General features: G+C 36.2%; 2 protein-coding genes across 3 annotated transcripts in view; both read left to right on the forward strand.

Moving 5' to 3' along the window:
• Positions 1-322: 322 nt before the first annotated feature.
• On the forward strand, positions 323-7,368 carry LOC113046223 (alpha/beta hydrolase domain-containing protein 17A-like). The gene is made up of 5 exons (XM_026207166.1): positions 323-485; positions 1,383-1,805; positions 2,670-2,864; positions 2,962-3,141; positions 4,152-7,368. Exons 2-5 carry the CDS (start codon positions 1,408-1,410, stop codon positions 4,369-4,371), a joined length of 993 nt encoding a protein of 330 aa, XP_026062951.1. The 5' UTR covers positions 323-485; positions 1,383-1,407; the 3' UTR covers positions 4,372-7,368.
• Positions 7,369-12,432: 5,064 nt separating this feature from the next.
• The window catches only part of LOC113046224 (semaphorin-6B-like), a 96,176-nt gene continuing 94,018 nt past the window's right edge, over positions 12,433-14,590 (forward strand). For both annotated transcript variants that reach the window (XM_026207167.1, XM_026207169.1), the window contains exon 1: positions 12,433-12,947. The gene's annotated coding sequence lies outside the window, so the exon portion shown is untranslated. The remainder of the gene's footprint in view (positions 12,948-14,590) is intronic.

Below are 14,590 nucleotides of genomic sequence, written 5' to 3' on the forward strand. Positions count from 1 at the left end.
TTTTTTTTTCAGTTAAAGTCATTAAAAAAATTATTTGTTGTTTTTCTCACACATTACAGAATGACGATGAGTGATTGTTTGAATGAACTATTATATTTGTGATACATTAATAAAAACATTTGGCTGTGTAAATTTCATATTTAATAGTAATATGTAATTCGTTTTATTATTTGTTATATTTGTAGGTATTAGTAAATATATTAAGATTTTTAAGTAAGTTTATATTTATCCAACTCATCTTCCTCAGTAAACTTTTCCGGTTAAAGGGCTTTTATTGTGAAATGCGGCACATCCGGCGCTGCCTTCGTTTTTTGCCCGACAGATGAAAACATCAGTGTTGGGTGTTAATGCCGGGCTGATCCTGCCACAATCAACAAGATGTTTGTCGTCCTACTGCCTGTTTCTTATCAATCCGTATCAAACTGTTAGCGTTTACTGTATCTGTAGGTAGACAAACCCCGTTTTGTATTTCGATACCTCTTTTGGTAAGTGATGTCTTTGATTTATTTAGCCAGAAATCCAGCTAGTGCTAACTCACTAGATATTGATACATACTAGCTGGTTTATTCTTTTGAAATTCATTATTTATGATCATGTCAAGAGTAAAGTAATACACTCACTGTTGTAAATAATTTGGAAGCATTTGATGTGTAATTAAAAAAACAAATTTCGTAAATTGTGCAAATGGTCTGTATGTTTTGTATTTCATGTGATTTATTTTATTGTAAATTGTATCATGCAGTGTTACTAATCTATCTATCTATCTATCTATCTATCTATCTATCTATCTATAATTTTAGTCATATTTCTTATTTTATTTTATTTATATTTATTTCTTTGTAAATTACTTTTTTTTTTGCTTTCATGGATTGAGATGCAAAGATCAGTCTGAGATCACTAGATTTCTATTTATTTATTTAGTTATTTATGTTTTAATGCATATTTATTTGCATGACTATCGGTACATTAAATCGAGACAAATTAACTTGAGGCTTTTACAACAACAACAACAAAAATAAGCTTTTACAAAAAAAGCAGCTGTTGTGTGCATAGATAGTTGTTTTCTGAATGAATGTGTGATTAAGTTAAATGGTGAGATCTGATCTGTCCTGTAGTTTTGTGATTACACAGGCAGCTCTCCTGACGTCAGCCTTGCTGTAGTCGCAGACCCGAATGCAGCTTTAATTTTTGTGCCCAGTTAAAATGTCTCTAAAGGTTAATCGCACTGTCTTATGATGTCCAAATCAACATTTTCCTTTAATCTAAATGTCAACCCTCCTTAACATGAAATGACATTCTCACTTGGCTGGATTGCTTTTTTGGTATTGGCTTATGTGAGTGATGTTGAAATCTGATAATTAAACCCATGCAATCTTTCACAGGATCTCTAATTCCCAGCAGAAGAAAATGAATGGCTTATCCATTAGTGAGTTGTGCGGCCTGTTCTGTTGCCCACCATGTCCGAGCCGGATTGCAGCGAAGCTGGCCTTCCTGCCCCCGGAGCCCACCTACGCTCTTCTGCCAGACCTGGAGTCCACCTCAACTGTGACCTCTAAACTTGAAGCCTCAGGTTTGCGCTCCCGATTGCCTGGAGGAGTGGCTGGAGGAGGAGAAGGAGAAGGAGAAGGAGGAGGAGGTGGTTTTGGTGACAGAAGTGGAGAAGGCCGATGGAAGCTGCAGCTCTCTGAGCGAGCAGAGTTCCAGTACTCCCAGAGAGAGCTGGATGGAACCGAGGTCTTCCTCACTCCCTCCAGCCGTGGCAACAGAGTGGGATGCATGTACATCCGCTGTGCCCCATCCGCAAGGTGAGGAACGATCAGCTTAAGATGTTAATAGAAAAAGCGTTCTTTAGGTCTAGTCTTCTCAGAATAACTATAATAAATATGATAAAGATGAAGTTTTAAGTTCACACCACAACTATACTCATAACAACACAGAGGAACAAGTTAAAGTCATTTTCAAAACTATTTGCTAACACTTTACTTAAAGCCATTATATATAATGCATTATAAAGGTAGTTTTAACGCATGAATTATGCCTTCTAATGCACCTTCTAATGCATTGTAAGATCTCATGAATAACTGTTACCACAGTAATAATACATTATAACACATGGCTAAAAAAAGCTTCAAATTTTATAATGCATATAATACGTACATGTGTGTATATACTGTATGAATGAGATAAGTTTCATAGTTAGTGTAGTTTTTCCACCAGTAATATGATTATACATTATATACAATTACATAAGTTGATAAATAGCTTTATAATGCATTACACACACACACACACACACACACACACATGTATATATATATAAGGCTTTATATAAAAATAATTGTGGGTCTTTTAGTTTTCCACCAGGAATGTGATTATTATATGATTAAGTAAGTTGATACATGATTAAATCTGATTAAAAGTAGAACTGCAGAAAAACGTACAGACTTAAAAATTTATGCATGTACAAAATATTGATACTGAATAAATACTGATTTATGGACATGACTGTTGTATTAAGTTCTGTATATCTAGAGATGTCAGAATTATATTCTTGAATCTCTTCCTCTAAATCAAGAAATGATATTATTTTGCAATGTTTGGACAGTTAGTTTTCACAATCGGTTTTAAAGCCAGTCCTCTAAATCTGTCCCTGTTTTTGTGCTCTACAGGTACACTGTGCTCTTTTCTCACGGGAACGCTGTGGATCTCGGTCAGATGAGCAGCTTCTACATCGGGCTGGGCACTCGTATCAACTGCAACATCTTCTCTTATGATTACTCTGGTTATGGGGTCAGTACAGGGAAGCCCTCCGAGAAGAATCTGTATGCAGACATAGATGCTGCGTGGCACGCTATGCGCTCAAGGTCTGTCAGAATCTAGATAACATGCAGTTGTAGTGGTGCTGTTTTAAAATGTAGTGTTGATTATGTCATGTGTGGAATCACTTCTGTGTTGTCTCAGGTATGGCATCTGCCCTGAGAATATAATCCTTTATGGGCAGAGCATTGGTACCGTGCCCACCGTGGACCTGGCGTCCCGTTATGAGTGTGCTGCTGTGGTCCTTCACTCCCCCCTCACCTCAGGGATGAGGGTGGCTTTCCCTGACACCAAGAAGACGTACTGCTTTGACGCCTTCCCAAAGTCAGTGAGCACTGAAAACCTCCTTCTTTGCATGACAAAGATGTTCTTAACACTGTTGTCTAAACAGTAGAATATATAAAATAGCTCATGCAGTAACTTGGATCTCAACTGAGGTGTGCTTATATCATTTAAGTCTTCAAACATGGCTCATCCATTCAGAATTAAGAGCTGTATGTTTCCATAAAGAGGGAAAAATATAATTCCCTTTCCCTCTGTAATTTAGCAATGGTAAAAAATCTGCTATTGTATAGTATGAAAGATTTGGGCTTTATTAGCACTGCTTGCAAGATATTATTAAGTCAGAATGCTTTTGAATGGCAGTCAATAGAGAAGCTAGATTTTTGATTACAGTTATGGTACTGTTGTACTATTTTTTTTTTTTACATTACTCTGGTATACACATTTTTTTATATCCTCTTTACTAACTAAAGGTTTAGTTCACAAAAAAAGAAGATTCTGTCATTTGTTCACGCACATGTTGTTCTGTTTATGGATGACTTGAGTTCTGTGGATTAAACTACTGTTTAAAAGTCAATAAGAATTTTAGAAACTAATATTTGAATCCAGAAACTATGCATTCAGTTGGTTAAGATTGACACTTATATTATAAAATATATAAAATGTATTTTTATTTCTTGAAAAATATTTGTCTCGGTTTTCACAAACATATCAAGCAACACAATTGTTTTCAACATTGATAATAATAATAATAAACATTTCCTGGGCATAATATCAGCATATTAGAATGATTTCTGAAAGATCATGTGATTGAAGATTGAAGACTATTTCAAAATGTAGTTCTTGGACTGATAGAAACTGTTTTCATGGTTATTAACGACCTTGTTGAAGACTAAAAGAGTATTAATTGCCCTGGACCAGTGAGTTCTTCAAAGGTCCTTTTTACAGTTCACAGAAGAATAGAAGTTGAAGAAAGAATGGAATGACATTATGGAGAGTAAATAGTGGACTGTTTCTTTAATAACTCTTTGTTGTGGTTTGTCCTCCCTCAGCATTGAGAAGGTGTCTAAAATCACATCTCCGGTGCTGATCATCCACGGAACGGAGGATGAAGTGATTGATTTCTCTCATGGTCTGGCCCTGTTTGAGCGCTGCCCGAAGGCTGTGGAGCCGTTGTGGGTGGAAGGAGCCGGGCACAACGACATCGAGCTCTACAGCCAGTATCTGGAACGCCTGCGCCGGTTCATCAGCCAGGAAGTGGCTGCACAGTAAATGCACCCTTCATTACGCTCATGGCAACAAATCGTCAACGTATATGGAAAGCAAACAAACAGAATCTGCTTCTGGAGGGTTCGTTCTTCTCTAAACGTTAAACTTTTATGTTTCTATCAGCCTGGAGCTGAGTTTTCTACTGAGAAGACCACTATACTTCACACCCAAAAGATCTGAATGTGTGAGCGTCCGCGTCGGTCTCAGGACCTCAGTTCGTCTGAGGCTTTCACAGCTGATTTGGCTTGTGATTTCTGTGACCAGGACAAATGAAATGTCTTTTGAACAGGACTGATATCTAATATCTTTATGAAGCTGTTGTGGGTGTTTATGTTCTTTCTCTTTTGTTAGTTCTCCATGGTAAGCATAAGACCAGTCTGTTTTAAAATACACCATCATCACCTTTTTTTAGGAGCAGACAATTTTAGGACAATCTGCTGGACAGATTGTGTGTGTGTGTGTGTATTTGTGTGTGTTCAATATTTTTTAGACCATCTGCTGTGTATGTGAATGTTGTTTTCTGATGAACTGATCTTCATCAGGCATCTCGAGATACACTACCAGTCAAAAGTTTGGACACACTGAGTTTGATTTTCATGATCTTAAAAACCTTTTGATCTAAAGTCTTCTGCTTAAATGCTTGATGCATTGTGCCTACTTACGAATTTCTTTACAAAGCTAAAATCTTAATGAATCTTCTTTTTTTTTTTTAAATGGACATGTCAGACCAGTGAAGCAACCAGCAACTGTCCAGTATACATCTAAATGTCTTCAATAGAGTTTAAAAACTGTCCCAGGATGCTTTCATGAAGTTGACGAATGTCCAAAGCTGGAATCAAGACAAAGAAGGAGCTCAGTCATAAGATTTTTTAATTTTATTATTATTATTATTTTTGTAATTTTGTAATTTCTGTATTATATTTTCTTTTTTTTTATTATTATTCTAATAAAATAGTCATAACAAAAATATGAATAGATGTTTCCAAACTTTTGACTAGTAGTGTAGGTCCATACCAGTTTTGTTTTTCCAGATTCTACATTTTTCTTTTTGCATTTTTCCCTTTGCTTCCCTGTCATTAAAAAAAAAAAAAGGAGTTTGGGACCCAAACACTGTTTTTAAGGATGTGGGTAGAGCTGTACTAATACAATATGAATATCTGGAAAAATACACTGCCATTCAAAGTTTGGGATCTGAGGATTTAGTTTTATTTTTTTTAAAGAAATGAATGGTTTTATTCAGCAAGCTTTAACTGTGTTTACTGTACTGTGTACCTTTATAGATGTAGATCAAAACAGACTTCTTTCAAAAACAAAAAGTCTTACTCACCCCAAACTTTTGAATAGTAGTCTATCAAGATTTTTTTCCTTGAGATATTGTGTTGATCCTTCTATTACTTTTTTTATTTTATTTATTATTCATGTATTAATTTATATGTTTAAGAAGAAACAGATTGTCTGTATAAGCAAAAACTCTAAAACCAGAGCTGCTTCCATGAGACAAAAGTGAAGTAAACCGTGTGGGAGAGATGAAAACTCTTCCCTGGTCCAGTTGATATGATATTGTGATTGTGATGCATCAGTGTATAGAGTTGTGAAATATGTATCACAATGTAGTATTTGGCATTTCCAGCCTCTAAAATGGGGACTGAATTTGTAAATATTTCCCCACTTTTGCCCGACACACTGAATTGTGGCGGAGGTTAACAGCCGTGATTCTCCCCCACTGTGAGCACCTGACCTGAACGACAGGAAACCTCACGCTACACCCACAACATCACACGTTCTTCCCGCATTCACTTCTCTTAGCTTGTGCATGTTGATGTAATGATGTGTAAATGAACTCTGACGCCAGACTGATGTGTGATTGACAGTTTTCTGAGCCGTCTTAGAATGGGGTCGTGACCTCCATCCACTGCTGACCTCTTGTCTGTGTTTACGTCTGCGAGAGGAAGAACCCTGAAAGGTTTTTTTTAATATTACTGCATGCCAGCTCATCAAATCACATTACTGTCATTTTTGCAGCTGAGCTATTTATAGTGGCCACTTCTCTCACAAACAAGCCTCGCTGTATAAGACATGCTCTCGTGTGGTCAATGGATGTTTAACATGAACTTCCAGATCTATTTTTATAAGGTTGATAAGTCTTTGCTATAATATGAACAAACCTTTACTGTTTAAGAGACATTTTTAAAGGGATAGGTGTGTCTTTGTAGCCTAGACATGTAGATTGTTTTTGTGTTTTTTTTGGACTTAAAGTGATAGTTCACCCAAAAATGAAAATTTCTTAATTTCTTCCATGGACCATAAACGGGTCTTTTTTTGAATATTACAAACCGTATAGTGACCAACAGCTTTCAAGCTAAGAGATGATGATGAATTAGTGAATAACCGCTCAAAAATGAAAATTTCATTATTTACTTGTTTAAACTTTCTTCTGCAAAGCACAAAATAAGATATTTAGAGAAATGTTGCTAAGCACTCATTGTCCAAACAATGGAAGTCAATGATTACCAACATTCTTTAAAATCTCTTTTTATATTCCACAGAAGAAAGTCATGCATGTTTTGAGCGACATCAGGATGTTTAACGATTGAATTGTTATTTTTCGGGGGTCTGTATCTTTAAATTTAGTATTTATCATGCAAATCAATTGAACAGCTTATGGTTATGATACTTTAATTGTGTCTGTTTTTTGTTAGGGTCTTGGAAGCATCTGGTCACTATATGGTTTCTTTTGATCAAAAAGCAGAGTTTTTACGTGAACTATTTCTTTAACATCTTGTTTGCTGTATTCCTCTCTTAGTCACTCAGTAGTTTTTTTTCCTGGTGTCTGTAATTCTTAAAACGGTTTTTAAGACTTTGAGATTTTTAAGACCTCAACTCTTGTAAAAAGCAGTGTGTACTCAGGAACATTTTCATTTGTTTGACTGACAATATACTGCATCTTTGTCCTCAAATGCTGCCAGTAAAACAAAACCTGCTTTACATTGATCTTAGGAACCACAGACTGCAGGAAAAATCATTTTTCATCCTGACGTGTGTCATAATGAGCATAGCAAACTTGGGGTTAAAGCAGGTGTGTGCCACTTTCAGTATGCATGTAATAGATAAGATATGAAAAGAAAACGGACTAATTATAGTGTGATAATTTCAGTGTATATTATATGACTTTCCGAGATTAAGTAGTACATGTTAGCCTAATATATGAAAAGGATGTTAGGATATTTATTATTATTTGCTTGAAAAGGGTTAGTATTCACATCTCTGAACAACCGAGCAATAATCTCAAAACCTTTGACTGCGAGAGCTGGATAGATTATCAGACTCTCACAAAACTCCACATGATGATTGTTTGAAGGGTTTGCCCTTTCGGTGACACAGCACAACCTTATCTGAGAGCTCTAAAATACTCTATGACAACTCACAATTTTTGTATAGTGATTATAAAGCTAATTTGCAGTATTACTAGTCACACTCAGTCACATACTCTTTTCGAGATTTGCAAGGAAATGAGTGTATATTAACAGGTACATGTGTGTATAAAGAGGTGATGTAAAATGCTTTGTGTGTGTTGGCTAATGCTTTCATTTTTTAGCTGGAAGATGTGATGTACTGTGGTTGAGTAATAAAGGAAAGCTGTAAAGTCACAGTGGTATTTTTTGTTTATTGTGATTAGTGGTTCAATTAAGGTTTTTTTTTTTTTTTTTTTTTAATGACTGATATCTAGAAAGCAAGAGCCTGATATTTTATTGAAAGCAAATTAGATGTTCATTAAGGAAGCATATTTATAATAGTGAATCGGAATTCAAATTAGTTTAAACTTTGAAAGTTTAGCCTCTTGTCCATAGACAACACTTTTGTTAATTGGTTCTAATTATCCCAGATTATCGAATATGAGCTGACTCATTAAATGAATAAAAAATGATGAATTAACTCATTAAAAAATGTATATGTGGTATTTACAGCGGTTTTGTAAACAAATGCTTGGTATACTGCTCTTTTAACACTGAGGTGTTATTTTTGTGTAATTAAAATACTGATGTGATCTTTATTATTAATATTTTAAATTAGTTTTAATTTATATTTTTTATATTTATATTTTGGTTTTGAGTTTAAGTTAGGTTTTTTTGAGTATTTTATATAGTCTGTTCATTTGTATTTCGATTTGGTTTTAGTTATTTTAGTACATCGTTAAAATTAATGAAAATGACATGTTGCCTTGGCAACTAACTGAAAAATAAGGCAATAAAAAAATTGTATTATGTTTCATCCTTGGAGAAAGAAAATTAAAAAGGAAATTGTGACCTTTTATCTCAGAATTCAGACTTTTTTTCTTTTTTATCTTACAATTTGGAATCTTTTTTTCTCTCTCTCTGAATTGTGAGTTGTAAACTTATAAACTGTAAAAAAAAATTTGCATCTCAGAATAATATTCCCAAAGACCGTCTAAGACTTGAGATCACGTCAGAATCTGCTTCAGCACTAGATGGCAGCAGAAGTCTCTCTGTCTTCAGCACGATACATCAGCACTGTCTGAACAATCTTCACATCACATCACACCCCCGGTCAATAAACCTGTTTGTGATGTTCAGTGCCATCTCCAGGGATACCTTGATATGTGTCTATTTTTACCTGCTCTGTAGCATTATCTATTAAAATGGTTTGAAGCTGTTGAAGATAAAAAGCAATTATATTAAATGACTCAAAGCTCCAGCATAGAGTTTTTCTGTTACCTTCAACTATCCCAGCTTGATGTGCAGAGTTAACGGTGAGGAAGTTGATCCTCAGGAAGTGTAAAACGTGGTTTTGTGTCTGATTGCTTTGTTTGTTTGTTCATCCCCACCAGCTCAACACAGCAACGGAGGCTCATAGAGACGTGAGTTTACATTGATTCAGACTTATCAAGCAGACGCTTTTATCCAAAGCAGCTACCAAATGTTTGAGTTTGGGGTGATACCATTCGTTCCCACCAGTGGAAGAAAGCTGAACCTGTTTAAAAAGACAATTATTTTAATTCATTTTTATTTTTATTTTTGCTCTTCAGGTTTAAAGGACTTCAAATGAATCATTTAACGGTGAATTTAATAATAATCAATTTAAATCTTTCCCTCTGTTGCAGCTCTTTATTCTCATTTCTTATGCTAAGTGTGCCAACAGTGAGTTAAAAAAATTGCTTACTCCAAAATGGAAATTTACTTAAGATGTAGATTAGTTTTTTTTTTTCTTCATTACACCGGATTTGGAGAAATGTAGGTTTTCATCACTTGCTCACTAATGGATCCTCTGCAGTGAATGGGTGCCGTGAGAATGAGAGTCCAAACAGGTGATAAAAAAATTATAGTAAATCACAAGTAATCCACATGACTCCATCAGTCCATCACTTAATATCTTGTAAAGCAAAAAGCTGCGTGTTTGTAAGAAACAAATCCATCATTACGATTTTTTTTTTTTATTCATACCATTGCATCCATCTAGAGTCCTCTATCCATAATATGCTTTCTCCAGTAAAAAAGAAAAGAAAAAAGTTATCCCATCTGAATCAGGAGAGAAATGTGCACGGATCAAGCACCGTTTACAAGCCAAAACAGTTCAGAAAAGTTTTTATCAGCTGTTTGGACTCTCATTCTGACGGCACCCATTCACTGCTGAGAATCCATTGGTGAACAAGTGACAAAATGCTACATTTCTGAATTTTCAAATGTGATTTGAGAGCAGTGGACAGACTTTTTGTTTTCGGTGACCCATTTTATTGATATAAATTGTTACAATGTTGTGGCGTGGCCTGCTGGCTTTTGTAGTGATTTGCACATAGGTTTTCAATTTTGTAGGGTCCGTGCTAAAAACACTTTCTGGAATGATTTGCCACTGACCTGTGTCCAATTTGTAGATGTCAGAATCGGATACTTTTCCGCCGTTCCATATCAAAGCGGCAACTGTTTCAATGCTTGCCTAAAAATATCAGCGTAATGGTTTCCTGATGCTCATCTCCTCAGCAACAGAAGTAAGGGTGATGAAAACCTGCCTGACGGGAATATTACTAAAAAGTGCCCCCCCTCCCTTTTTCTCTCCGATAGCAGTTTCGTTGGGGGATAACGGGGGAAACTGGACTTTCAGAGTCTTGTTTTCAGGCCTGAAAAAATATTAACATTGCACACTTTGTTTTTTCAGTCTTTTCTACAATTGAATTATTTTAATTATTTTATTATTTAAGTAGTACAAGCACCGAATGTTACTGATTTGCTCATTTGTCTGATTTAAGCATTCCTATTTGATGTGAACAACCCTTGAGAAATGCATGCATGTGCTTTTGATCCTGTGGTTCAGTGCGTTTGTAGTCTTTTGAGTGCACTTTAAACTTTAATGAGTCACATCGCACTGGCGAATATATCAGGCTCCAAAGTAAAAATCCCACACATCTCAGTGAATCAGCCGAGAATCCATCTGGAAAATCTGTTCTGCGTGTGACAGAAAGAGAAAAGCAGGACCCTCTATGCTGCTGAGTCACCTGAAGTGTCCAAATGACACTTGCATATCTGTTCTCTGTTTTTACACATGAAATATAGTTAGACTGCCTGTATTATTTATGCATTTCATTTTGTGGACCGTTATTAATGCTTTTTTTTTTTTTTTACTTCTTTGACTGCAGGTTCAACCTAAAATCATCAGTACAGAAATGCAGTTAGAGATAAGGTTGGGTCAACGGTATATTATATTATATTATATTTACTGTAAGTAGTATATAGTATATTATATATAGTATATTATATTTTTTGTATTATATGTTTTGGTTTGATATGTAGCAACAGAGTAATCCATTAGTAATGGACATTTTTGAACATTTTGGAAAATTCTGGCCATTTTTGGAAAGAAATAAATACTTTAAATATTTTATTTTTAACTATTTAACTATATTTTAACATCAAAACTTCCTGAAATTTGTTTTACGCTTCCAAAAAATTATGAAATTATAATAATATTTTACAACATTACTTTTTTACTTTATTTTTGATCAAATAAATGCAGGCTTTTGAGTGTGAAAAATAGTCGCGTACATCTTCACAGACAATAACACAGTTTCTTTTTGTTTTGTTTTTTTTTAAACATATTTACTTATGCAGTAAGGATTCTGCATCTGAAGTGTGTAAAACTGCATATTTTTCTTCTGTAGGATTTTTAAGGTATATTACAGACAATAGAAATGTGTTTTTTTATGTAATTAATATTAATTTTTAAGAGTGCAATCATAATTAGCTTTATTTTATAGCAGTACAAGTCTGAGGAGGGTGCTCTCCAGCTATTAAAAATAATATTGCTCAGAAGACTTAATGAAGATGTAGGCTTAAAATACATTTAATTCAAGCACTGTCTTTGTCTCAGATGTTTCTCCTGAAACCACATAAGACGCAAACCAAATATGTCCACATGGACTTAATTATGGAATTAATATGTGCCTTAAACCGGTTTGAGGAGATATACGTCAGTGCATATTGAGAGATGTTCCTGTGGCTCAGTGGTAGAGTGTTGCGTTAGCAGCGCAAAAGGTCGTGGGTTCAATTCCCAGGGGGCGCAATACTGGTAACAACAACAAAAAAAGATATCGCCTAAATGCACTGTAATGTTACTGCGTGAATGTAATATTGAAAACAGTTTAATCCGTTGTCGGGATCTCCACTGAATCTCAAAGGACGCGTGAAATTAATAGGGTATTTTTCCCAGGGGGAAATGCATTTCTATTTGCTCTCCATTTAATCTATAGGTGAAAAAATGTAGATGTTAATTAGATCTAATTATCCGAGTGGGTATACGTTGCCTGACTGAATGAATGTGTCTGTGTGTCTGTGTTGTGCTTGTGTGTGAGGGAAAGAGAGAGAAAGAGAGAGAGAGAACCATCCATCCCCCCTCTTGGATGGTTAGGTGCTTCAGTCTGAAGCGCGCGGATGAAGCTCGTGTTTACGCAGCGCTCGGTGTCTCACCGGTGGATGTAAATATCAGTTTATACGACAGCAGAACGCACAGACTGATTCTTGAGCATCGCCAAAGAAACGTTGTAGAGACGCTCCGCTCCAGACTGCAGGAGGATGTACTGCGTTATTAACCATCCCCAAAACCATTTAAGGATCCTCAGACATTGATATCTTCATATGCACGTGAAACTTCTGCATTTGAAAGGCTTTCAACGGGCGGACACACACGCTGCTCTGTGCGTCTTAACGCAGGACTGCTCTTTTGGACCCGTGCCACGGTTGTCTGTCTCCGTCCGTTCACCCAACCACACCTACCCGTTATATCCTCACAGAATTACAGCAGCGCGTCCTCACACCGGATCCCGACAGATCCCGTCGCGAAAGGGACATTGTGTCTGCGTGAGCCGGTGAAAGAACGCAGATCCACTGCGCTATAAACGCCCGGTGCGCACCGGACCCGCTCAAAGACCCCCGCGTCGGACCGATATGTCAGCCCGGTGCGCGTGATCGCTTCGGAACAGAGGCAGGTGAAATTATCAGCTTTGTCCCGCATCCTGCGCCAAGAAGGAACGCATCACCTTGAGGATTTAAACGCACCGACATCCAACTTACCAGGTGAGCAGCTCAGTCATATTAGCGATAGATTTAATGCAAATCAACTTTTTTATTATTATCATTAGGTTAATTAATTAGAGTGGCATTTTGTCAGGATTTGAATCGATGATCTCATTATAAACACTTCGTGTTAGCTCTGCGGAGGCGCTGAAGCCGTAATTATTGGCCTAAAATATTAGGAATGCTCGACAAATATAAAAACATGATGAGTTCTTTGTTTTTTTGCCTTAATTTCTTACCATGCTGCACATTTGATCTTGTAGAAGGTTCATCAAGTCACTGCATCCACCCTAGTCGTAAAATCCTGGAGAGGTATATATGAAATAGCATTTCCGTTTGAAACCAATCTTAATGGGATCCAGTAAGAATCCTTTAAGAATCAAATCCAACTGGATGAACGAGTCTGTTGATGAGGGGTTTACTTATTGGAATGGAATAATGTCTTGCAATTGGGTGGTTAAAGGATATCACATGGAAGCTGAGAGTTTGTGAAAAAGAGTTTGTGATTTTCTTTACATTCCTTTTGATGAAGGCATTGGTTCTGTTTGTGATGTAAAAGTCCTGTTAGGAAGCATGGGTTTCTGAAAGACCACCATAAGCCCTTAAGATGGTAAATCAAGTAATATTAAGTCAATATATACACCCCAGTCAAGGAGAAAGATAGCGGATATGTATTTGGAATTGGAATTTAAAACCAATAACAGGATCCAGCAGGATTTTCAGGAGTTTTATTTATTCTTGATTCTTGAGTCTTATTGGATATTGTGCTATCTCTTTTCAGAGCTTTATGTCTTGTGCTGAATGAATGTTTCGCTGCCGGACATTTTAAAGGAAATCACATGGATTCGTTTCAATTCTATTGATGGTCTGAAATGTCTAGTTTTTGTTTGTGTGATGTTTCATTTTGTAAAAAAAATTCAACTTAGAATTCTTTAGAATTGCGTTGAAATCATGATGGAATTCTGTTTGCATCCCTTTAGGAAATTTAACCAGGTGTAGCTGGTTGATAAGGCTTTTTTTCATCTCACTCAGGGCTTGTTGGCTCTCAGTAGCATGTTTCATGGGTCATGCATGCGAGATCCATATCTTGCAAAACTGAGTAGTTTGTAATTCGCTCACGTGCGGGGTGAGCGATCGGATGCGGTGTGGCTTGCATTGGTTCATCGTTCTATTGTTGTAAATGTATGCACACTTCAGGCCCGCTGATGCTTCATAATTCTGTGGCTCTTGCTGGTAATAAACAAACCTCTCCAGTGCCAGGCTTATGTAAAGCACGTTTCGCATGTCAACAGTGTTTCTGAAGACAAAGCTTTCATATATTGTCTGGGAGAATAGGGGATTGTTTCACGGTGTGCTTTGGGATATACATGCATGATTGAAATGCAATCAACACCTGAATTCGACTTTTGTCCTTTGCATTCTACATGTGATGACTGCTGGGTTTTTTTGCTCTAGTAATTTTGCATAATTTATAACCTAAGTTAAAAGGAACTGCTTCCCTGGCTTCCCAGGAAAACTAGCCATTTAGAAGGCAAATTTAACTATGAACAAACTTTAAAATGCTTTTATAGTGCTATCATGCTACAGTGAGGCTTTCAGAAGGTAATACTAAGGTATACACTGGAAATGTATATGACCACCCT

This window comes from Carassius auratus, chromosome 27, assembly GCF_003368295.1.
Source record: "Carassius auratus strain Wakin chromosome 27, ASM336829v1, whole genome shotgun sequence".
NCBI lineage: Eukaryota > Metazoa > Chordata > Actinopteri > Cypriniformes > Cyprinidae > Carassius > Carassius auratus.